The following is a 26164-nucleotide window of genomic DNA, read 5'->3' as shown; positions in this document are numbered from 1 at the left end:
GAATGAAAACCTGCTTTTGCTACATTTAAAAGATCTGTGGCATTTTTCACATTCCCACAATAACTATTAGAAAACTAGCGGATGCAGGTATGACACTGCAACAAATGGTATCTTCAGGTTACATTAGAATTCATCTGGAAGACACATTTCGAAAGCTATTCAGATGTCCAAGCTTAGATTGCTGCTTGCTATTAAAGATTTTTATAGCACTGCAGCATTCTGCTATCTTGCCAATGACACATTAATGTATGTGACTTATTCAAAACACATATTTCTGCACTGACAATGTTATGATTAAAGATACAAGGACATAACCAACAAAACCTGCTTTTCCAACTTCAGCCTGGTGTTTTACAATGAGAAACTGTAAAAGCTTGATATTTATGAGTGGCATTTGAGAAACCGCAGTACTTCTGTAGTCACATGTGTGACCACACTCGGGCTCCAGAGAGAATCCTGGCACCAGCAATATCTGCCCACCAGGTGGGGTTTTGGTGAAGAAAACTGAGACAAAATAAATGGCAAGAAGAGGGAAGAACACTGAATTCCCAACTTAGTGAAAGCAGATTAATAAAACAGTCAGCTTTATAAAATAGGTGTAATACTTTTGAAGCTGACAATACTTCACAAACAAACATGATGTATAAATACATATATTTATACAGCCACATCCATGGTTTCTCATATTTGTATTTAAGCAAAACAACGACATCTAAAAAAACAGCCTGCATGAAAAAATTAAGACATTCCCTGAGGGCCCTGCAATGCCATCAGGTCCTGAATGCTTCACACCCATGCTCCAAAAATGTGTTCCATATTAAATTCTATGGGCTGATTCACTCATCTTGAAGCCTCATAGGCAGTCATAGATCACACCACAAAACAAGAAACGTGTTTAAAAGATATTTTTAGAAATTAAGGAAATGGAAAAAATCCTAGTTGGACTTAAATAATTTGGCAATTCCTACATAAAATTACTAATATGACCACCTGGAAGATGACAGCTTCATTTACAACTTATCCTAGTTAAAATAAACAGACTTGAGCTTCATCCCCAAAACAGACACACTCTACTTGTATTAAACCTCAAGTTTCTGGAGCCTAACACACAGCTACGGGGTGCCTCACTATTGTAATACAGAATAAAAGCGAACAATGGTAAAAAGAAGGCACTGTGGTGTTACAAAACACAGAAGGCAAGAGTACCAGAAGAGTAAGAGCTGGTCCAGCCCAGGGGACTGGCACCCCATGTAGATGATGGCTTGGTGTTTGTTAAGCCTGGAGGTGGTCTCGTAGGAGCAGTAGTGTTTCTGGGTACCTTCCATAGTTCATGGGACAGAGAGGCTTGTGTGTGAGAGATTGGGCCAGCGGACCACGTAGACTTGATGTCTGACAATTTACCTGCAACAGAAAAAAAATGCATTTGTGTATTTTTAGTTAGCAACAACTACTAAACCAAGTAGGATGGGTAATCGTCAAGCTTCTGCATTGACTATATTCTTCCAACTTCTCAGGAGAGAAAAGAATAGCATTCTGTACCATCCAGCGATATAAATCCTGTATCCTTTAACCTACTTACGCTAGGTATTTACATTTTCAAAGAATTTAATGAATCTCACAACACCTGCTACATATACAGTTCCCTTTTTAACATCTCCTACTATTTTGCTTTCTTGTAAAAGACGATACATGAAAAAAGACCAGAAAATGGACTTAAGTATTTGCAACCTGATTTCATCACAATTATAATGAAACACTTCAAGACTCTCTCAAAAGTTTAACAGAACTTAACCACGTTTTCTTACACAACTCATTTTATCTAATGTAAAGTAACCAGTATATCCATATGTTCTTCTGATATATTATTAAAATTCCAAAGATCAAAGACCAACAAAACCTGTATTTCTGAATATTCAAAGTAACAGATACTCTTTTTTCCAAGTGTCTTTGAGAAAAATGAAGTCTTCAGAAGACTAGACCATATCACAACCTGTCACTCTTCGTAACTTTTTGCTGCTCAGTTTTTCAACTATCTTACTACTGTTCCTGCCAAACCAGAGTTTTATAAAATCATACAAAGACCAAGAATAACAAATACCGTTTAGCATTCAGAGCATAAATTAGCAGACAAAATTGATTCAAATTACAGATACCAAACCAAAACCCTTTATTCACCTTTAGACTTACACATCCCTGCCTTTCTTCCTTGTACCAACATATGTTGTGAAATTAGAGTCAAATTTCCTTGTCATAGCACAGCCCCACCGTTACTAACATTAGCAGCACATGTTTGACTGGAAGAGACTGAAATGGTCACACATCACCGCATCTTCTGCCAGAGCAAATGATATCGTGATAATGCTGCCTTAATGCTTTAATGTTGATTGCAGACAGTAAGAAAATACTTGGCCTGACAAAGTCCAAGATGCAAAAATCTTGTGAATTTTTTTAAAACCAGATTTGAACTGGCAGATTAAGCTTATACTGAATCAGTGCTCTGCATCAGGCAGTCGTTGAGGTTTTTTCATTAGTCCTAAAGCCAAATTCACCAGTCACCAAATCACAGCCTCAGTTATATACACACACACACACTCCCCAAATTGCCTCGATTTATCTGTATCGTTTAACTCAATGATTTTATACTGAATCATAACAATTTAAGTGAAAGGGCAACCACTGTCCCATCTTCTTGCAAACTGTAGCAACAAAAATAATTTGACAATGATGATGTTGATGATGAAGAAGACATTAACAAGGGTAAAATGGTGGGAGGAAAGGGAGAAAGTCTGAGGTTTAGAACTCAGAGCAGCTGAGCCTGCGACGTAGCACATGATACATGCACATTACCACAGATTAGATGTTGCTATGTCACTACTTCTCATGGGGTTAACACAAAGATTAGATGACACTGCAAAAAAATAAAAAGCACATAAAGCAGAAATGCATGGCAGATAAAAGAAAAGCAAGCCATTCCTTTCTCTTCCTTTCACTGGAGTAAAACATTTCAAACGATCCCTTTTTGTTTCGCATTCTGCATTTGCATTCTCCAGTACCTGGAGGTTGCACCTTCCTTTATTCAAAGAAGTGGAGGGTTTTCATTGATTAGATATGAAAATGCTAACACAATCCATACAACAGCCCCAACACATGTTTATAAAGGGATAAACTCGATACTTAGGTAGCCAGTTCGCAAGCAAAGTTTCTATGATTTGCAGAGAGAGATGCTCCAGAATTTATAGCTCATTAAAAAGAATGGGGTAACTATTTAGATGACCTACAATCTCAGCCATATAGGGGAGCATCAGGGTTAGGACTGACTATTAAAAGACATTTAAGAGCCCCAAACCCAACCCCTCCACAGCCATGCAGAGTACCTCCTTGAGGTACTACTAAACTTTTTCCTGAGCTGAAGATGGCTCGCTTCTAACAGTGAGTTTATTAAAAAAAATTTCTTATCAGCTTTTACTAGAAGGGTCTAGTAGGGGTGTTTCTACTGAGGCCCTAGGCAATATTCCTCCTCAAAGCTGCAGTGGAAATAGTCATTAAGAGATCTCGATGCCAATACAGAGTGACAGCACGTGGCACCAAGTGGAATAAATACATTTTTCCTTAGCACAATTCCAGGCATACCATCCAACGCTCACCACTCGAGAGCTGCCAGGAGAGCTGCCTACCTAGCACAGTACTAAAAAATATGCTTCTGTCTATAGTAGCACTACTGTAATAACTGGGAAAGCACTTTCTAGGGCCTTTTCTCAGAATGCAGAAGGATGCGAAAGTAGAAAGGCCATTTTTCGTACCTGCAATGCTAGGTGCGGATGCAATGCTGCTGAAAGAGCTACTGTAGCCGGAGGCACTAAGCGGCCAGGCACTCGATGAAGGCAGCGTGGCATTCTGAGATGATGTTGGGGATGACCCTGCAGAACCAGCAGAGAAGCAACTAAGAAAGATGGGCATAATGATGTTTGGTGTGACATAAGCAAATCTATTATGTGCAAATACAAACCATGCAAGGCATTTTCCTTAATCAGCCTGGTCTCTGAAGTCTAGGAATGAAATGTTATAGAAAGCATGATAAAGTGAAGCAGAAGTCTTTAGCAGAAAAGAAAAGAAAGCTGGCACAGTAGCAAATGTACTAGGTGCCTGTGCAGAAGATAAATTCTGCATTTCCTTTAAGATACGTGACTCTCAAAAAATCAGTGTTAAACTGTTTAGTCTCAAGAAACAGGCTTCATTTATAAAGGTGCTCTGCCGGCTGACTTAAGGAATGGCAACTGTAGATGAGCATAGATGTGTATGATAAACTAACCTCTTACCATGGGTGATTTGTCCTAAATTACTCGAGGTAAGCACTTCTGCTACATCCCAATGCCCACAAACATCTTTAGATTTTTGCAGACTTTCAGTAAAGCAAGGATATATTTTAGCAATCTCTTCTCAAACTGGTAACATTAAATGAAATAGCCTGAAACCATCTTGGTAAATCATTTACAATCTGAGGAGCTATCTAAGCATATATACAATTTCCTTACTGGCAGCAAATGAAAGAAACTGAACATGAAATAAAGTATCTTCATTATAAAGACCAGAAGAACTGGAGGTATTCTCTCTAGCCACCAACAAAATTAAGTGTGTATCCTAGATGACTTATCATTCCTGACATACATAGATGGACTGTGATAGTGAAACATCTTTAACTGACTAATAAAAATAGGCGAGTTCTTTGGAAAAGAGCGCTGTACTGAGGTAGAAGGGAGGAAGTAAAATGACAATCTCATCCCTCACAGCTCAATAAAAACCACAGGCTATATTTTCAACTGGAACAGCAACCAACCAAACTTCACCTTATCCAGACTCACTGCGCTCCAAAGGACACCAATACAGACATCAGTCTCAAGCAAAAATAACTCTGTATCAAGGCCCTCTCTGGAAATAATCTATTCCCCAGGCAGGAGTGAGGGAATTATATCAGATTCGAAAGCCCATATGCCCACAGAGCTGAAACCGTTCCTGATTCCACGTGGCTAAGACTTTCAGCTCATAGTAGCTGACCCTGCAAAGCTTCATTAGCAAACAGGATAAAACAAAAACCAACCCAAAAGCTTAGGTTTTGTCTGTTTCTAAGCGTACAGTGCAAGGATGGTATACGCCACAGTCTAGCCCTCTAAATGGAGATCAGCTCTGTTAATACAATCCGTGTACTTCAGGCTGCATGCCTGGCAGCATGTCATGAAAGCCTCAGTCTCATATGGGGGGATACTGACAGATAATTTTACCTAGGAGCAAACACCTAGGTTATACAAGCATAAAGAAACAGATTCAGCAACTACACTTTTTACTAAAATTGTATTATTAACAAGCTAAAAAACTAATGAGGAAAGGAAGCATACATGGACCCCAACAGTCACTGCTTTTCAGAAGGTTCTGGCTCTTGAGGGCCTGTTTACTTCTGCAAAGATCATCTATACTGACCCTCTCTAAGTAGCGTAATTATTTCTTCATTCCACAGACAGATTATATGCCAACAGCGCTAATGTATACTTTCCTTCTACAAAGAAGAAGGACCTGTAGTAGGTATCATCTAACTTACAGGTATAGCTCTGTAGGGCTAGGCTTTTGGTCTAAAGGGAGTATTTCTTGGGTGTACCGTATCTGAACCGTGACTGAATTATGTCTTTATACTTTTCTTTTTATAACTTCAAACCATTCAGGCTGCCTGCCCCTTGAAGTACATTTGCATCATTAAAAGTTAATTCAACATTACTCATGCACACAAATACTTCATGTTTCAGCTTAAATAAAGATTGCTTTCTGGTAAGGGACAACTGAAATCATTCAAGGCAATGAAAACCCCTGCCTCCTTTCCCCTCACGTTTCACATCCCTTCGCCTGAGTTAACAAGCCCAGAGCTGGAAACCTGTTTCAAGGATAGTTCCGATTTACAATCTACGCAGATATCACAGATGTAACTACTAGAACAAAATCCACATTTTAAATCCTGACAGGTCCTTCTTGACAACCTCATTATACTATTCCTGTGCATATTAGAGTGCTCTAATAGAGTGCAGATAACTTGCCTATTTCGGCACGCTGATCATGATTAAACGCAGCCACCTTTCCCTTGATCCACTTTCAGTACATCTAGTTAACAAGTCGCATAGTCCCAATGGTTTATTGTTTTAGAGAGTACCCTTTTAATTCTGGAGTTAGCGCTGACAAGACGAAAGGAATGGAAATGGCACTGGGAAATACTAGTTTACTAGTCAATTCCTTATTTTTTCTTTTCTTTGATGGTTTTGGGGATAAAACAGTTCTAATGTATTTTGCTGATTGATCTTCTAACAAAGCTACAATTAATTAGTGTGACAGAAGCCTGCTGCCTCAGCAACAACTGTGGAACTTTTGCATTGTGTCTTCTGAGTATTTCACAAAGTGTATGTAAGAGGTTGGTCAGTGTGGAGAGCGAACTCTTGTTCAAAACAAAGCATTATAGGTAACAAAAACTTCCAGTGACCACAGAATTCTATATCACATCTCACAACATTTGTCAACCAGAAATTTCTTAGTCCTATATTTAATCAAGTATTTCTGGATTTTCAGTGAAAGTTCAGAGCAGAAGCATTATTAGATTAGGATTACATGCAAAAATATACTACAGCCATCATATATGAAGTCACCTTTTTTGGAAAGAAAAAGAAAGCATACACAGATGAAGTAAATTGTGTGTTTACCTCCACTCTTGAGAAGATAGCGATTAACATCCTGTATCGTGGTGTTTATGGTAGGCCCAGTTGGAACACTTCCAGGAGTAACATCGGGGTCATTTTCAGGATCAATATTCTGCAGTCCTTTCCATGGCACTCCTGGATGAAACTCTGTTTCAAATATAATAAAAAGAAGATTACATACAGTTGTAATTCTCCAAAGTTCCTGTGTGTCAGAAGGCATGAGGATTCAATAAATGAAACCAACAATACGTTTTAAGGACATCAGTTTAACACGAATGCTTTGTATTTTGTTACCTGGTGGCCAGTTTATGCTGGAGCCATTGGAAATCTTATCACTATCGGTTTTGGCACGTGACCAGCTGTGAGGAACAGCTACGGGTGGACTGGCGGGCGATTCACTGTTTTGAATCAGATCATACCGGCCATAAGAGTCATCAATGGAGGACTTTCCCGGAGGACCAATACTTAAACCTCCAGGTATAGCACCTGTAATGAATGAAATGGTTTGTTTAGGAGTGGGACCAATTTTGGGTATGGAATTTCATCAGTCCCTATATTTTGTTATTATTTTCTTTTTTTCTTTCTGTATTACAAAGATAAAAAAGAAAATGAAAATATAAACACAGTTAAGCAAGGCTTAGCAGCCTCTGAAGCCCTACTAGAAATTATAGCTGTGAGACACACCACTGGTACAATCTAGACACTCAAGTTAAATAAATTTGCATTACATCACTGCCAAAAAGAGACCAAGTAATTCAAATCACTACACTGATGGTAAATAGGAATTTGCTGAGACAGCATACTAAGGAATATCACTGTAGGCAAGCACTCTTCTCATCCTTCTCTAGGTATTCATTGCTAATGGGATGGATGATTTGAAATGGCCATTCTCATGTTCCTACAAACTATCAAACAACAATTTGGCATAAGCAGTACAGCTACTTGCAGAATAAAAACCTATTAGGCTTTTATAAGAAATAATTCATGCTGCTCATAATAAAATCCAGGATACAATAAAGTTAACAGAGCACCATAACAGAATAAACTTGGTACAGGAAATAAAGGAATAAACGACTCAGGATACTGGAGGCGTTAGGGATAAAGGTGTTCAAACAGATTAGCAATCACTTCTGGAAAAATATGAAGTTTGTGCTCCTAACTCCCAGGGTGGGTAATTATATAATCCATCATGCCTTTGTACAGGACTGGCTGTGAAAGGTTGATGATATTGGAAAAATTGGGGGAAAAAGCCAACGTAGAGCTTTTCTGGATTGAAGGTATGCAGATCTGGAGTAAGGGGAAGCTTGTGGGACTTGTTTTGCCAACACTAATGGCTTGTTTTACTTAAACTCCATGTTCTGAGCAACAAAATTCAGCACATGAAAACAAACGTTCCTACACTGCATGTAGGAAGTGACAGCTGCAAGAACTTCAATGCATTGCTGAATGTGACTGCAGAAATCATCTTAAAAATATCACAATCTCAAAGGGCGCTCTGTACCAACCATTTATGAGTACTAACCAAAAATAGTAACATGAGAAAAAAATTACAATTGCAATATGACTCAAGTCTCAAAAAGCCAGACTGATACAGAGATTAAATGCGACATACCGTGCTTGCTGGAGTTCTGGTCAAGCGAAGAAGCAGCACTAGACAGATTATCCATTGAGTTGGGGTGTGTCCACTGAGGAAGGCGAGACTGGGACTGAGAAGTGTCCTTCACTGACAAACCACCAGTAATGTCCATGTTATTTACATTCATGTTCGGGTTCAGTCCAGCTAAGGGGAAACAGGTGATCAGATACCCATAATAAACTAGAGGAATACAAGATGTGTTTAAAAATCCAGCTAACGAAATTATTAAACATTGATTTTCAGACATCTGTACGTATGTGTAGTAATTTACTATGCACTTTTTCAACCTGCTGTGAAGAACTGTTGCTTTTATGGGAACACCAATGTAAGTCCCACGGATTCAGAAAACATTAAAACTTTGCTAAAAGGAAAAAAAAAAAAAAAAAGAGGTAGGGATAATATTTTAAAGCTGTCAGTATTTCTACTTGCAGTTTCTTCACTTGTCTCAGCAAAGGCATTCTGGAAGAATGCAGTGGAATGCTATGTTTCAACCAGTGAAGAATTTGCAGCATTCCATTGCTAAGCCAAAATATTCCTAATGTCCCACCAGCACACGCCCATGATGTCTGCCATTTTATTTTGCTAACAACATTTTAAAAATCCAAACAAAGCAACTAATTAAGAGGTCATACAAACAGCTGCTATTCATCAGAGCAGGTAGTGTACTATTTGGGCATATGTTTTGTGTACACAGAACAAAATCAGACTATATTTAAGGAATAATTTTGACATGCTTCTGTGACACAAATCTGGGTTCTTTTTGATAGATAATCCTGAATGTTAGCAGATCACAGGAAGCTGAGATATGATAAGAACCTGTTAAACTTAGGCCTTTAATGCATAAATTCTTTTGCCTTCTGATGCTCCCTGCTCGAACAGCTCACCATAGCAGTCAAAATTACCTTCTTAACTGCTGCATGGCAGCTAAAGCTTGACAATTCTATTGTACACAGCATAAAGAGAGTCACAAAGAGATTACATTAATTCCTTTATGTCATAAATGAAGTCTGTAACATACATCAAACAATCACAGAAAACAGGTCTGAAAGGTTGTTCTGTTCACGCTGTCTCAAGGCCGAATCGATTATTTTGACATCAATCATATTTGACAGCTCTGTGTCTGACCTACCACAACATGACTGGTGAAGAAGATTTCAGAAACTTCCCAGATAATTTATTCCAGTACTCTGCTTTGCTTAAAGCAAGTAAGCAATCCTTAACTAGATCTCCTTTTATGCAACAAAAGTTTATTACCTCTTGCATTAGCCACATGCAAGAAAACTTCTTAGAAGCTATCTTTCACGTTTTTGAAGATTTCCTGCATGTCTCTTTAGACTAAAGTAAGCAGAGGATTTCACTTTTTCCTTAGCAGTCATATTTTTGAAACATCTAATCATCTGCACAACACTTTTTCTGCATTCCTTCAAACTGATCTGTATCTTTCTCAAAATACATTGACCAAAATTGATGCCTTACCAGTGCTTATTAGAGTGGAAAGATGACTTTGCATGACTTCCAGATGATACTCCTGTTTATCAATGACATTTGTGTATTTTACAACATGATGCTCTCATATATTTAGTTCATAAATAGCAACATACGTAGATAGTTAATTAAGCAAATCTTCTGTTCCGATATTTGTAGGCAGAGCACAGGTGAGCAAATACAGCCCACCTGAACGGCTACCAGATAGGCATGTAGTCCCATGATTTTGCTGAGGCATTTCAACATTATTTAATAAACATGTCTTTTGTATTTCTGTATTTATTATATCGTAGAGCAAAATATTTAGGTGCTGAAATAATGAAATATACTCCCTCTGTCTTTTTCATACGGAACTGCTTTAATGAAGGACACTCACCAAGAGGGTAAGGAGCAAAGGTGTTCGGTGAAGACTGTTGCTCTTTGGTCTGCAGGTCAGGTAGGCCGGGAGCCTGGGGATGGGGTGAAAAGCTATCCATGGCTGATTTGCCTGCAGAGGGGTGCAAAGATAGATGTGGAGGGGGAGGCTGCTGCTTCATAAGCAGGGCCTGGGCCAGCTGGCGCTGGTGCTGCTGGATCTGCTGCTGCATGTTATTGATTGTACGTGCAACCTGGCAAGAAAAAGAATCAATAAACACTCAGTTGAACAAAAAGACACTAGATTTCTTGTGCCTTTCTCTACAATGAAATAAAACAATAGATCTCTCTACAAATAAACCAAATGAAGGGTTGAAGAGCTTTTCTCCAATAACTGAATGCTGTGAAATAGCTTTATATCTCCAGCATTTTTTTTTTCCTTTTCAATACTCAAGGCATGCACTATATTATTGTTTCTAAGGATGCTTTAGCTGCTTTCGCATAATGTAGTACAATCTCTTTAAGCCACTGAAACCAAACTCTAATGGAGAGACTGAACTGGCAGGCAAACCTACTTGCTGCTCCTGTTGTCTCATGGGTCCGGAAACATTACGCTGAGCCTGTAACATCTGCTGCTGGATTTGTAAACGTTGGTACGCCTACAAGATAGAAATGAGAGGTCAGAGGTCCTAACATATACAATAAGCCGAACAAGCTTGCTTGAACTGCTCTGGTACATTATAAAACAGAAAAGACAGAAACGCTGGAGTTTTCTGAAAACAGTTAATGGAGCAAAAGTAACAATCTTGTTAGGAATGTATTCTGAAATACATTTGTTTAAGTCCAGTGTTCGTTAGTTCTTTTTAAACCAAACATGTCAATAAAAAAACCCTGATGAGTAAGTTTGTGAGCAGTAAGTGTTCATTAAAGATAGGAACTTATTTTTTTCTGAAAAAATTGTAAGACAAAGCAAAAATTAAAATAGAAGTTTATAATACCATACAAATAGGATAAATACCAAAAGTTATTTTTGGTTTGGCCATTTTGAGTTCTGACAACACTCTATTTAATCAGTTGTGCTGCTTTATTCCAGAAAAATTCCACAATGTCAATGTGGTTAACTGGGCAGTAAATTTTTTTTTTTCAAGGTGTTTCTCTGAAACACGTGAATTTAAAATCCAAAGAAGTCCTGTACATATATTTTTTCAAGTAGCTGGGTACTGTTCAATTATTACCATGGCATGAGATCAATGCTGTGCTCCTCAAAACTAGGAAACATAATGAGAAATGAACAACAGTATCATACACTGTTATTTGCAGAAGAGTTTGACTAGCACACTGAGATCAGCAACTAAGCTAGCCTGTCATCCTCAATTTTATGTTTAACTCTAGCAAATGCTGACTTAATGTTAGCAGTATCTCTTTTTAAAATATTCATAAAATCCAATTAAATATTTTCATACACACACATATATACAGATATGTAAATTTTGCAAATATAGCAAAGTACACAACTTTTCAAAAACAAGCAGTTCTTATCACATGATGCGTTTAATATACATTCCATTAATTACAGAAAATTTACCCTACACTTTATTATTTAGTGAGGCAACTGAAGGAAGTTCTCCAAGTAACTCAGGGGACCAGCACTGCCAAGATTTCTCTCTTCTTGTGTTGCGACACAAATTTCCCAGTTGGTCAATCAGTTGCATATGTTGGCATGTAATACACAGATGAGTGCTCTTTGAGAATATAGTGTTACTCATACCAGTACGAAGACAACTGACTTTTTTAGTTCCACTGATCAGCTGTAAAGGATAATTATTCCACAAATGACTATTTATAAAGCCCGAGGCAAAAAACATGATTTTGTTTCTTTGAAAAGAAACTCTACCAAAGAAATCAGCATCTGATTTTTTTAAAGATCTGTCACATCCATTTAAAAATGTAGTTAGCCATTCTCTTATTTTCTCTTCATGCCTTCAATTCTGGTTTAGAGCTTATTTGCCATGTCTTTTAACTTACCAGCTGCAGCTGATAGAGCTGGTTCAACATCGTCATATGCTGAGGATTATTAATTGGCGAGGTTAACTGTGCAGGGCTGAGACCAATGTTTTTTGCTGCAAACTGCAAAAGCTGTGCTTGAACCTAAGAAAGAGCAGTGTATTAAACATTGTACATTTACTTTTAACACTGGCAACTGTGTAAGCCATTAATAAGAGTCATAAGACATCAGCTGGAAAATATTACCATTATCAGAAGTAGTACCATGAACTACCAAAAAGTTAACGAGACTCTAATACAAATCTTAATAACCATACTCAAACATCCACGTATAGAAAAAGAGCTGAGAACAAACTCATCGGCTCTCTAGAAACGCTGCTTTTTGCAAAAAGGAACAAGAGAATGTGCCCACACAGATAACGTACAGAGTCTACACACGAGAACATCTTACACATGTAACACGCTTACCAGCTAGTAAATAAATCAACACAGACACAGCCAGACAACAGTAGCTGCAAAGCCTCAGGAGTATGACAGAACGCATATGGAAAGGAGACTGCATATGGAAGAGTTCCAGGGAAAGGGGAAACTCAAGGAGTGGAAGTGCTGTCTAACCTGAGGGGATAGAAACTGAGGCACTTGAGCACGAAGACTAGGCTGGGATGAATTAAGAGGTTGCACTGGCGGTTGCTGCGGCTGTTGCATGGTCCTGGCTTGTGCTGCTCCGCTATTGCCAAACATACCCAGATTGCCACTCGGTATCTACAGCGGGACAAGAGAGACATTGGCATTTAGAGACATCACTCAACATGTAACCTGAAAGTTACTTATCTGTGCAGTCTTTATCCTCAGTGATTATGACAGGCATGGATAAAGAACCCAGTACATACAGACTGTATTGACAATCGGGTTTAGAATCAGGCATGGCAAAGATCGCCATGTACCCAACAACATCCCAAACCTCGAAAACTTTGTACAGATGCCTGAACAAAAGGTAGCTGAAGCTGAAGATCGCTTTTATAAGGATGCATAACCCCAGAGGGTCACAAGATGAACAATGAAAAGTACTTGCCAAAAATGTTTGTATTTGTGTAGCAAGGGACAGGAGAATGGACTCATTAAACTCACAGCATCCCAATCCTTAAATTATCTAGGCAGTTTTTATGCTTAGTCACTTTACAAAGCTACTGATAATGGACATGCTATTTGTGCAGTCTCCAGTTCTGAAAGATATGCTTAATGGGCTGTAAGTGCTGGACAAGTATTGCTTTTAGAAAACTAACTTAAAAAGAACATACGTAATAAACGCCACCATAGAATGATACATAGAGTTTTTCTGTGTTGTTATTTCTTCTCTTTTGCTGGAACTTCAATTTATATGGCAAAAATAACCTTTTCATAATCAACAGTAGTTTATGACCTCTCAGCCTCTTGGTGTTTATGAACCTTCTCCTCCACCTCCTTTCCCTTTCTTTCCTCTTCTTTCTCTTTCAGCATGTTCTACCCAGGGGCCAAAACATCCCTATTGCCACAATGCTCTCTTTGACCAGAGGTGCTGGAAGCACAGTTTCTTTCTTACCACCTGTCAAAGCTATAAGCTGTCTTGACACTTACAACAGGAATAAAAAAGCCCCCATCACTTCTCACCCATCTCATCACTGAATAATTATGCCAGCCAGGAAAGATGAATTAGAGGAATGTCTCTGCCTTGGAGTCTGTGACAATTAGCAACGCCTCAAAAAAAAGAAACCTCGCATCAATCAAGGCAGAGCTATACCATGGTTCAGTGGTATAAATCCATAATACTACAGTCTCTTCTCAATGGATGCGTGTAATTAGCAGGCTAATTACAACTAAGCAGTTGTTTTATGTCCTATAACGTGAAACGTTTACGCAGCAGGTAGTTTCTCCGCTGATATTTCACGTGAACAAAGATGTTGCACGCACTTTCAGTTTAAACCACCGTTTTCCCTGGGGAAGTGATGGGCACTAGCAGCAAGTCCAAGAGAGCTGAAATTCAACTTGGGATCTCCCCCAACAGCCTTACCTGTCTAGAAGAATTCAAGTTTTGCATGCCCAGCCCTGAGGCAATCCCGCCCAGGGTCTGATTAGGGAGTGCACTGTTTGAAAGGGGGAGCTTCAGGCTTGGTGAAGGCAAAAATGGTGAAGTAGTGGGCTCTTCCACTAGGCCGCCATCCTGATTGGAGAAAGAAAGGGTGAGCTGTGTGCGGTGCCCAGGAGCAGACAGCACACAAAACAGTGTCCCATGGAAATATAAAAGGGCATGGATGAATAAAAATATTTAAAAAAAAAAAAAGGTATGAATAAGAGGGAATGAAAAGTATGGAGTGAAGGGAGAAGAAAGAGAGAAATAAGATTAAGGTACTGTTTTTCTTTACTTTGTTGCACTTAATCCACAAATGCAAAACCACCCTCACCCACCTCTCCAGAAGGAGAGATTCTAGCAACCGATCGCAGAGCTATCATGCAGCCATCTCCTCCTCCGCCCTTAGATTTTCTCCTCTCTTCTCCACCAGATTGAAGGGTGGAAGGGAAGAGATCCAGCACATTTCAGGGAAGTCTTTTGTTCATTTGGTAAACTCTCAGCAGCGGAGCACAGACATAGGACACACCGCTTTTGCTAACTCAGAACTTGGGAAAGGCCAGATTAGCTTATTTGACACCAGTCTGTATTTGGTTCTACATCACAGCTCTGCTCTTAAAAAAAGCATTTTCGCATTAATCCCCTTTCCTAACTGAGACACAGGAGCCTCTTTTAATATTCACGTAGCACTGAGTTATTATTATCCACTATGAAACATTACACTCTAACACACCCAACGAACACAAAAATACTTAAAAACAATAATGATAATGTTGTCTGTGTAGCCTTCCTAGGAAAGCAATTAAGACACTGCTTCAGCGTCCCCCAGGAGGAGGCAGATTTTAGCAAGACATAAGGAGCCCCCTCTGATAACCGGGCTGTAAGGAACCATGGTTGAACATGGATACGATGCACAGAAGGCAGCCCCCGCAGGGGGCAAACAGCAAGGCATATAACCCCCAGTCAAACAGGTAGATATCTAGCTAGTATTACAGTGGGGTACCGAGTTCTATCTCAAACTGTGCTTTGATGTCTGGGAAGCCTGCGGCAAGCATGATCAAATAACACTGTGTACAAAGTACAGCTCCAAAAACAGGCAGAGTGAAAAATCTTTAATTTGCAATGTGCTGGACTGGTGTTTTTCAGGCAATGTATTAATTGCAGAGAAAGGCTTTTAAATAGGTGAGGAGCTAGGTTATTTCAACCAATAAATTCAATGCCCCAGAAGATTGTGAGATACTGATAAACCTCCTTTGTTAAAAAAGCAGCCCAGTCCGCTAACCAGATACCCAAACAAATGACCTAATGCAGCAAGCACGCTTGGTAAATTTTATGTGCTAAGTTAATCCTGAAAAATGCATTTTCAACAGCTCTCCTTTGATGCAAAGAAAAAGTTTCTTTACTATCAGGCAAAGTGACACTTGACATGCTATCTGACTATCCGGAGGGGGACACTGACATTTTCTAATGATGTCCCCGAGGCCTTTCAGCTCAAGATATTTTACATTCTACCGGACATCAGTCACACTCCACAAACAACCGCAGCTTGCATGACAGTAACAGGTTCAAGGATTTCTCCTTAGATCACAGACATATGTTTACAATTCTACCCTTCCCCCTTTAAAGGGAAAATAATTTCAAGCTTCGTGTGTGCTCTCTCCTTCAGATGCCATTGTTTCCTACGTGAACAGACCTATTGACCATGAAAGACCAATGCAATCCCTCCCTGCCTTCAAAATTTACTCAAGTATTGTCTCATTGACATTGTTTTTTCTCATTTTGGAAATAGGCAGTGCCAGGGACGGTGGAGGACAAGCCACACTGGAGACTCAGGCATCTAATCTGCAGAACAGGCAGACTCTTGCTGCAAGGCCACCTTCACAAGTGTGTTCCTTGGCTGAACTGCAGCAAATGTCTTTTGTAGCAAGTTTATAACGCATTGTTCACATTCACTTTGTTCTATTTTTTTTAATTTGAACTTATCGTAAGGTACCAACTGTGCTGCACAAATCTGTGCTCTTTAAGTGGAGCTGAAATCAATTCATTTCACATAAAGTATTTTAGTCGGTCAACATAAAGTACTCCTCAGACATTCTCAACCTAGACTAGGTGATACCTCTACTGCTGACAATGGTTTGTGACCCATTATTTTTCAGGCTCTTTATGTAATAATTGTTTCCTGAAGAATAAGCTTTTCTACCTAACCTTTCCTCTTCAGTGATTTTCTTACAAATTTATGTTACATTTCTCCCTCAGGCTAATCAATTAAACAAATCCTCTACATCTGAATCGTCAAAATTATGCTCAATCCAGCACTGCATTTAACTTTTTTGATGGGACTTGACACAACTGTAAAATCCTACCGGTAGCAGTATTTCCTTCTACAGTTATCCAACACAAACCACCACACTGCTGCTCAACAATACATTACTTTTAGGACTTCGGAAAGTCTCTCACAATAGTCTCATGTACCAAATATGACAGAATGCAAGCGGCATTACTCAAAGATTTTTTAGCCCTGTGAGATATGGACAACTTAGCAGAGGATTCCTGGACACTCTGGCAGTCACCTGCCAACAACTGCCACTTCATGAATCAAAATATCCCAACAGACAGATGCAAGGCTGATGAATTTGCCAGAGGTCTTTATACAAAGTCAGTTACAGAAGTAGTTAGTAGAAAATACTTCTTAAAACAGAAAAAAACCTTTCCCAAAAGAGGAAGTTAAAGTAATAAAATCTCACCTCAAAGTAAGTTCTCTTCAAATCTGACAGGAGTTAGGTACAGGCAAAGAAACTTGCAGGAAATGCAATACTCACAAGAAGTACTCATCATTGGTATTTTTAATTTTGAAAACACGGGAATATGAAAGAGATTTCAAAATTTGGAAGTTCAAAAAGAAACAATCACTGGATCACAGGAAGCAGAGATGGAGGACAGAAGAAGAATTTAAAAGTCAACCTTAAAATTCTAGTGATCATCATCTAATTGCAAGGCCTACACAAGTGTTTCTGCATAATGATAAAATATCTTATTAATCTTCCCAAAGACAAAAAGCAATCACACTCACCAGAGACAACTGGGATCAGAATATGAAGGACGAGGTTGGGGAAAAAACCCAACAAACACTATGTTGGAATTAGAAACAAGGAGAAAGTCTAGTCAGAGTATTTTTGGAAGAACATGATTGCAGCACACAGGCATCAAAACTTGTAGACCTGGATTTCTCAACAATAGAGCAGAAGAGCTGATCAATGAATAAGACAGTAGTGAAAAGGAGACTTAATTTGTGAGGCGAGAATTTCACAGTTTCCTATATGCTCAAGAATCTGGGAGAAAGTCTGGAAGCAGCATCAGGGCAAAGGAAGGAAGACAGGACTCTGCTGGCAGTATGGGAGAAAGCATAAAAAAAACAAAAATAGAGGACAGCAGGAGGGAAAATGAGTCTGCCACAGAACTAATAGAAGCGTCGCAGAAGGCAAGATTGAGCTAACGCCAGAGCAGGCTGATGTTACTTCTCTTCAGAGGGCGTACCTGACTTTTCATCACATACATCTAATACAATGGGGTCCAGAGTTCAACACTTGCATCTGATTGTGCTAAGAAATTAAGTGATGTTTCTGCGTGGTTCAAGACTGTCAATTACAGGCTGGTCAGCGCAGATCAGCAAACCACCACATTTTTCTTCTGAGCTTAGAAGAACCCTTGATAGGTGCAGTGAGAAGACACACCAAACTTGAGTCCCAGTACTCAGGAGTGATACCCAAGCCAAATCCCTAGACTTTAAGAAAAGATCCTTTGAAGCACTCTGGGCTTATTTCCGATATTTTTCTAGGATGCTTCCAGGAAAATCTTACATGCTTTTCTTACAAATTTGATGACTCCAGAAGACATCAGGTAACATCTTCAAGCAAACCTGATACCTAAGTACAGCATGCTCGCCACCAAGTATAAGATAATGTGGTTGAGATCACGTATCAGGGTACTGCTAGGCTGGATCTTTATTTCCTCGAAGCCACTGGATTTTCTCCCTTCTCCTTTTATGGTGCTACAGGGCAAGATAACATCCTGGAAAATAATACAATTAACAAAGCACTGAGTGTCAAAGATTGACTCAGTGTGACACAGAATAAAGAGTATCTGCAGCAAGCGCTGAGGAACAAGTAAAAGCAAACATTCAAAGGTGATGTTTAGTTGCACAGACCATTACTACTCCAGAGAGAACAGGGAGTTTAACGGGTCCAGAAGCAAATGTCAGGGCTGGATAGTCTCTCTCCTCAAATGCGTAAGGTTAAAAAAAAGAAGTGCTGGCTTTACCTGTCAGAGAAAATGCAGGAAAAAAATCATGGAGACTCAACTCAGGTGAGCGGAGAGGCTGAGAGAATCAGCTGAGTGGTAGCAACGCACACACTAACCCAGCTTACAATTTCATGAAAAGGAACCTCACATAAGTTATTGAAGACTTGGCAAAGCCAAGCAAAAGGACAATGACTTGGTAAGACAGTAAGTAAAATAAGGAACACTGGCTGGAGTGCTTTGTACAGCTGTGCAGAGAGCTTGTTCACTGACCAAGGATGACCTGAGCAGGAAGCGAGACAGCTCCAGGCTCGTGCTCTGACATAGTACCTCAAAGGGCCAAAAGGTTTTGGAGAAGTGGAGTCGCTCTAGTAGCACGAGCTGTAAATCTGGAAAGAATTGTTTTGGAAAAAGATATCTGTTCTTAGAGTAGAAACTGTATTTGTTTAATTCACTTAGCAAGTTGCTCAACACTCTGATAGCTAACAAATATAGTTTGGGATTATTTCCTTTGTTATAGGAAAATCACTGTGACAGATTATGCCTAGACTGGCAGATTTTACTTGCTGTATGAATATTAATGGTTTTAGTACTCCCTTCTCAATAGTTGTGTTTAACATATGTTTCCATAATTATGCATTATGATGCACATAATGCACCTCTCTGGCAAGAATTTTACTGCTCAAGTTATTGTTATCCTAGAAAAGAAAAGGTTAACTGGCATGCATGCATTAATTTTGTGACCTTCATCAGGACAGAGATCTTTTAATTAACATATTCATTAAAGTTTGCCATAAACAAATAGATTTGCCATAGTTAAGAATGAACTTTACGTGGCAGGAAGAGAAAAAGAAGGAAGAAGAGCCAGGTTGAACCTTACATCGTAGGAAATACATAAGCAGTTTAGTCTGGTTTAGGGAACAACAACATAACGGACACCACATCATTCTGATATAAGTAGGGAGCCCAGAAAGAACAAATGTTATTATTCCCCCTAAAAGCAGAAAAGCAGTTTTCTAATATATAATCTTTGGAGAAAACTGCCACGACACTAGATTACGCAGCACTGGGGCAGCATTTGAACTATCACAAAAACTTTTAGTACGCAAGGACCCTCTAAAGCAAATTTTATATGGATGCTAATTTTTCCTTATTCATATAAATAACCCAGAATTATGTAAGATGCATTTGTGTTTAATCAAATTAAGTTGTTTATAGTTTGCATCCTACCAGCACTAAAACTCAGCAAACTGTTTAGACTGTGATGACAGCAGAAATAGTAATAGTTGTCATTTAAAGGTCAGTATTTATCAGACGTCCTAGCATAGTGCCACGCTAATTTTCTTAGTGCAACACCTGAGAACCTGTCACAACACGAACCATAACTTTAAGGATAATGCTACAGTTAAGACTATAAGAAAACACAGGGTGGAAACTGGGAAGATAATCGTTATTCAGGGTCAGTAAAGTTTTTAATACAGTCTGTGTTAACAAGATTAGATATCATTACTGTCTCACATCCTGTAAACAGCTTATGCAAAATGAATTGGTTTCAGCAGTTTGTGAAAACTATTGATTTCTGCATTCAGAACCACCCCCCCATCTTTATGAATATTTCAAATAACCTGTGAAATAAAGAATGGCACCAGAGACTGTTCTTTCCTTAATTTTTGGGGAGATTCTGAGATGATTTGGTGGGTCTCTTCATAGGACTTCATGTCAGGTTGTAAATCTCATTTCCTACTGAAGATCTCGCTGCCCTTTTCCCTGCATCCTTTTCTTTAGGCACTTCAAATCTTAGACACCAGGAACTTCTGGAGCCTTCTCCTCAGTCATTAAATGGTGCTGGAAAATTTGTCATACGTGATCACAGAAAAGGAAGCTCATCGGGGAAGCTATTTATGACTGTGCTTGTCTGCTCTTTGACTTAACAAAAATACCTCAGCTTCGCACTCCTATTTAAGTACTGAACTTTCACCGAAATCAATAAGGAACTCAAAACTAAACCAGGAATTAGGAGCCTAATTCTTGAAGATTTTGGCCTTGGTCATGCCTGATCGTTACTTTGGGCAAGGGTCACTGACTCTCTGGACTCTTGCAGAGTGAAAGGCTTTCTGCACTCCGTTTCTTTGTTTTTCCCATTTCTAGTTCCACTGCATTACTCATTCCTTAGTAGGTTTTCATTTCAAGTGTAACACTGGGGATGACCATTGTTTATTTCCATGTGGTAATCAAATCATTGGTCCTTTCCACAAGGACTAAATTCCCCACAAGATTAAAAGAGAAGAAAAAGAATAAACTAGTATGTAATTATCTATGACATTTCTCTCTACAGTCTTCTCAACAGACAGTGGAAATCATCAATATTTCTATACTGTATACAGTTTTGACTTGTAAATCACATTCATATTTCTGAACTTACCTTGTCAAGGAAGGTGGGGCGGTCCATGGAAGACTCTTTGGAGATTGGTGGTGGGCGGCAGCCAAGGGGTTTGGTGACCATTCCATTATAGTCGGTCACTCCCATTCCACGCTTGTCCATTTCCACCTTCTTTTCCAGCAGAGCACCTTCACAGACAGGGGAAATGTATTGAAAAAGGTGATGCAAAGACAGTGAATTTGCCAACAGCAGGTCAGAGAAGTAGGTCTTGCTTACAAAAGCAAAAGCAAGAAAATGAATATTATCAAATATATCTGGATAAGATCAAACTCTCAGAATCATGAATGGTTCCTGTGTTGCTTTAAAGAAAAAAAAAATTTATTTACACAAATACTTACTCATGGCCTGATCGAGATTCATATTGTTGCTCTTCAAGGCCTCTTCCGCTGGCTCTCTCTGTCAAAAAAACGGATTATGTTAAGAGAAAAAGTAATCATGCTTATATGATTTCAAAGCAAGCTGAGAAAACACGTATCTCTCAAATACTGGATTTCATATTTACTGAGCAGCACAAATAATGTCTGCGCACATTTTTTTCTGCTTTTACCAATTCCCACAACAATTCAGTTAGTTTCAGTTTGTCAAGTAAGTACCAGTTCTACAAGATCAAATCGTACTGTTCTATTTAAATTTCTACCTGTTTTCTATGGAAGGCTTAAGTATCACTATGACATGCCTTTCTCTAAAAATACAGCTATACTCTAATTTCACCTGTTTAATAAGAAAAGGGGAACAGGAGTGGAATTATTACTGAAGTTCAAAGTTAGCACCTATTGTTATAAAACTCTGAACTTCAAAAGGTCTATAAATGTCATCACACAAAGTATATCATCAAGTAATCTCAGAGAGCACTCTACTAGCTTACGGTAGATTTCTGAAATTAGAGTAAATGTCTAGATGCAGGTAACAGAACTACTTCCCGGCCTTGAAGAAGAGACTGAAGATCTTTTTGTAGCTACAGTCTGAAACATCGGAAGTCAGAACTACAAGCTACAAAAGCTTAGCCACTGGTGTGCTAGCTATGAACACTACTCACAGGGAAGCCCATGTCTGTGAGCTGTTTTATCAGACGGTTCATGATCCAGGCCTCATCTTGCTTGCTAGATGTCTTCATGCCCTTAGTAAATAAATGGGAGATTCCATTAATGGTCTGGTTCCCATATTCATACTAATGAGATGTACATAAAATACATGGTAAGTCTTTCTTATTAATAATACATGCTACTGAAAGATATATTAGTACATTAATTTAGAAAGTATTGAAGAACCCTCCGAACAACGTAACTACGATTCTCTTCCCCCACAAAGTGTACAAATTTTATCTCAGCTGAGTAGGTGTTCAGTGTACTATTTAGTATTTGATTTGTCGACCACTGAATTAAAGCCACCTTTGAATTTAAGTATTTCATTTTAATCCTTGGCAGAAAAACATAATGAAATCAAAGATTCTGAAATAGTACAACACTTCCTGAAAAACATTCCCAAAAACGAGTTTGCAACCTTGAAGTTAAGAACGTTACTCAGTGTATTTTCTTAAAAACAAACAAGAGCGTCTAGATAAACACCTTTAAAAGATCTCTGTGCAGCTTTTCTATCACAAAATCCTTAAGAAGCCTCTTCCTTTCAGTTCTCCAGAAAGTACCAAGGGACAAGCGTGGATTTGTTTTGGGCTGCGGACAGTACAAGAAACAACCATACTTGATCAAATCACTGGCCTAACTGTTGGCTAATGGAATAACAAACAAACTGGCTAAATGCATTCCCAATTCCTTTAAGTTACAGCCTGGCCTTCTCCTGAAATAAAGACTGTGCAATGGAAAACTTCCTAACATAATTGTCTATGTTCCTGGTTGAGTGCGGCATTAATACAAATTTGCTTTGTTCTCATACCAGTACAGACCTTAAAATTATCTGTTTGTTCCTCACAAATATTTTTTGCTGAACCTCACAGATATTTTTTGCTGAACCACTACATCACAAACTACTGTTCGCTTTTCTACCACGACAGAAAGCGTATGAAAACCCCCTTAACACTTTTTCTGTTTCTGTTAATACATTATCATTTCTTCAGAATACATGGAAGCTTATAAAACTCAGAGAAAACAAAAGCAACAACCACAAAACCTCCCGAAGCACCTGACATGCTTAAAGTCAAAGATCTCCCACTTTCCCCTGTAAGCAGGTAGGCTGTACTTGAACCACGGTAGTGGCAAGCTGTCTTTGGGTTCAGGTGTCAGAGGTCTAATTTAAGAGTTCAGGTGTAATGCAACAGCAAATTTGTGACAACTTATTCTAGAAATGTTATACTAATTACATTCTTTTCTAGACAGCATCTTTATTTTTGTCTTACCTTTTGAAGTCCTTTCTTTGGGGCGTTCCCCCAGGAATTACAGGAGGAGCTGCTCTCTTGTGAAGCAGTATTATTCCACATATCTCCTTCTTCATCTTCCCACTGACTAGTACTGAGATTCACTTCATCCCCACCACTGCCCCAGCCTTCTTGCATAGATTTTGAAGCTGGAGGAAAGGAAAGAGGGAGAAGAAAAATCAGCTTCAATTTCCTTTTATGCCATATCCAGTATGCTAACATTTGAGTTATTTTCAAGAAGTATACAGGTTCATCAAGTAGCTTAATTGGCATTAAAAGATAAGGACTCCGTCTCCGAAGCTAGCAAAAAAGAAAAGGTCTCTAAATACTTCATAGAAGATGACGTCCAGCAACAGCAAGTCTTGCTTTTTCCTGAACAAGTAAGATCTATGGTCATGGTCATTCCAGTCTCCTAGGAACAAGGAACCAAAAGTATGACCACACACTTGTTAAGTGCTATTTTGCTTTCAATGAATCTCACCATTTTAGCTGCCACATTCTTCCGACGAACAAAACCAAATTTCGAGGTCACTAACGGTCAGAAACTCGTTCCCATCTCAGAAGAATGGGATCTAAAAGGAGCACGTGGGCTGCAGGAAACACTTTACATTAAGTGATGAGGTTGTGTCACCTCGTTCCGTTTTACTCTGTTTAAAGCTGAGATTACTCATTTTAAGAACTCTCACTCCTCTGTTCAGGTTTTCTGGGCCTTCTATCTCTCTCAGTATAGTATTTTGCAGGAGTGAAGCTTAAAGACTACCACAGCCAAAACAGAAGTCTAAAACAAGCACTGTAGCCATCAGGGCATTTAGAGATGGACTGTTTTTATCAAATAACATTAGTTAGGAATCGTGAAGCAGTAAATAGTTCAGGATGTTCCTGAACCTGTGAACAGTTTTACTAGCTGAAGAAGATATCCACTCCCTCAGTTTAAGAGAATAGAGAAGTTATGACTAGTCATTCTCAAGTGTTTCTCTTCCTCCCAAAATCAATCCTATCTTGACTGAGCTCAGTTGCTTCTCATCCCAATACAGGTTTCTTTTAGGCAGCGAGGGATAAGTACTGTTTCACATTCTTCTGCAGTTTTATAGTTTCCTGCATCTCTACAATTTATACCATACTGCTGTTGAAGTACACAAAAATACTCTAAGGAACACCTGAAATTTACTGGATCAATACACTATATTCATATTTTTGTATGAATTTCATATTGGGAATATCAACGTTTTGAGACAGCTAATGGAGTTTTAAGAAAGAAATTAAGATTTAAATGCACAGAAAACCAGAAGGAGCGCTGTTTAAAAATACTGCCAGAAGCAAACACACTTTGCTTTTTCCCCTCCAACCTCTTACGACAGTGACATCCATGCACGTACCTGGTTTGCACAGTGCTGGGGCAGCAGCTGGAGCATTTGTTCTTCCGTATGTCCCCGCCGACTCGGCAGGATTATCTCCCCACCCTGTACCACTGCTGGGGGGTTTCCCCCATGCTGAAGTGCCATTATCAACTGCAGCAGAAGGGGATGACGGCTCTCCCCAAGAAGCTTCGGTCTTTGTGTGGACAGTAGGCATTTCTCCCCAGCCTGCTGAAGCAAGGGGAAGGAGAGAAGAACAGTGATGAGAGGAAAGGTTTCTTTTGTCAATAATTTCAATGATGGACATTGTATTAAAGTCTTTGTCTGGAAAAAGAATGCATGAGCTAGTAAGTAGACACAGTGACTCTAATTAAGGATATAAAAAAGATCCCTCTGATTTAGTCTCAAAAGTCTTTTTCTTAGTTGAATACTAATGCCAAGTTGTCAAGACAGGAGGAGTATTTTTCAACACAGCCAGGAGCAGTCAGGCTGCCAGGTGAGCCCCAGACCTGGTCCCAAGGGAGCAGTTGCTTCCAACGTGACTTCTCAGAGCAGACTGAACAGGGCTCGGGGAGCACATGGCAGCACTGCGAGCATGCAGGAGACCAGGACCCAAATCTGAGTTGGGCCTTGTTTCACTGAAAGATTTTAAGCTATTTTAATTCCTTTTAACTATTTACAAATTATCAGACCTCTTTTCTCAAGCCCTATGATTAAGATGATATTTGTTTGTTACCACTTTCAACGTACATTATATATGTTACATGCATTCCTTAAAGCTTTTATTACAGCTCACGGCCGACTGTGTTCCCTACCTATCCCTTCATCACTGAGCCTCTACATTATAAAATATCATTTTTAAAGAGAACTAGACAAGACTGCAATTAGAATCTACAGTCAAAACACGAGGAATGGCAGGTAGAAGTCACTGTTTTCCTACAGAATATTATTTTAACTCACTGAAAAATGTAAGCTACTATAAAGAAACTGTCTTAGTCTGGCTTGGCTTGAATGTAATGGGCTTAAAATCATATGACACCGATTTCAGCACTGAAGTCAAATGCGCTAGGAACAACCACATAGCTTCTAAGTCCTAAAGAGCAAAACTGACAAACACAGCAGTGTTTGTCACTGATTGAATTTAAAATGACCACTACCTCTTAAAAAAAAAAGTTTTTTCTGAAGAGACACATTTGGATCATAGATGGAGTTCAAGGTACTTTTTAAAAGTATACAAAAAAGCCAGACACATAACAGGCAAGAAAACAGAGTTTTTACATATACCTGGTATTAACCTGTTTTTCTACAATTATCACAAAAAGCATTACATTACATGACAACCGAGATCTCAGAAAGTATTGCAGAATTCAGTGCGCTTGAAACCTCCACTGTTA

General features: G+C 39.0%; 1 protein-coding gene across 5 annotated transcripts in view; it reads right to left on the bottom strand.

Annotated features, from left to right (window-relative positions):
- The window catches only part of TNRC6C (trinucleotide repeat containing 6C), a 57590-nt gene that overhangs the window by 5624 nt on the left and 25802 nt on the right, over nt 1-26164 (bottom strand). The window contains exons 3-17 of one of the 5 annotated variants that reach the window (XM_009326300.1): nt 24792-25001; nt 23398-23564; nt 22084-22164; nt 21386-21443; nt 21030-21175; nt 14255-14428; nt 12823-12969; nt 12229-12351; nt 10779-10862; nt 10226-10457; nt 8341-8508; nt 7023-7214; nt 6732-6875; nt 3801-3917; nt 1207-1401 (exon numbers count right to left, since the gene is read on the bottom strand). In XM_009326300.1, coding sequence (XP_009324575.1) covers nt 1207-1401; nt 3801-3917; nt 6732-6875; nt 7023-7214; nt 8341-8508; nt 10226-10457; nt 10779-10862; nt 12229-12351; nt 12823-12969; nt 14255-14428; nt 21030-21175; nt 21386-21443; nt 22084-22164; nt 23398-23564; nt 24792-25001 — 2238 coding nt within the window. The remainder of the gene's footprint in view (nt 1-1206; nt 1402-3800; nt 3918-6731; nt 6876-7022; nt 7215-8340; nt 8509-10225; nt 10458-10778; nt 10863-12228; nt 12352-12822; nt 12970-14254; nt 14429-21029; nt 21176-21385; nt 21444-22083; nt 22165-23397; nt 23565-24791; nt 25002-26164) is intronic. The other 4 variants (XM_009326307.1, XM_009326331.1, XM_009326315.1 and 1 more) reach the window with 4 other exon arrangements.

The sequence above is a fragment of the Pygoscelis adeliae genome, unplaced genomic scaffold (assembly GCF_000699105.1).
Source record: "Pygoscelis adeliae isolate BGI_AS28 unplaced genomic scaffold, ASM69910v1 Scaffold61, whole genome shotgun sequence".
In the NCBI taxonomy this organism is placed as follows: Eukaryota; Metazoa; Chordata; class Aves; order Sphenisciformes; family Spheniscidae; genus Pygoscelis; species Pygoscelis adeliae.
The sequence above is the reverse complement of the archived record's forward strand: the minus strand, read 5'-3'. Positions and strand labels throughout refer to the sequence as shown.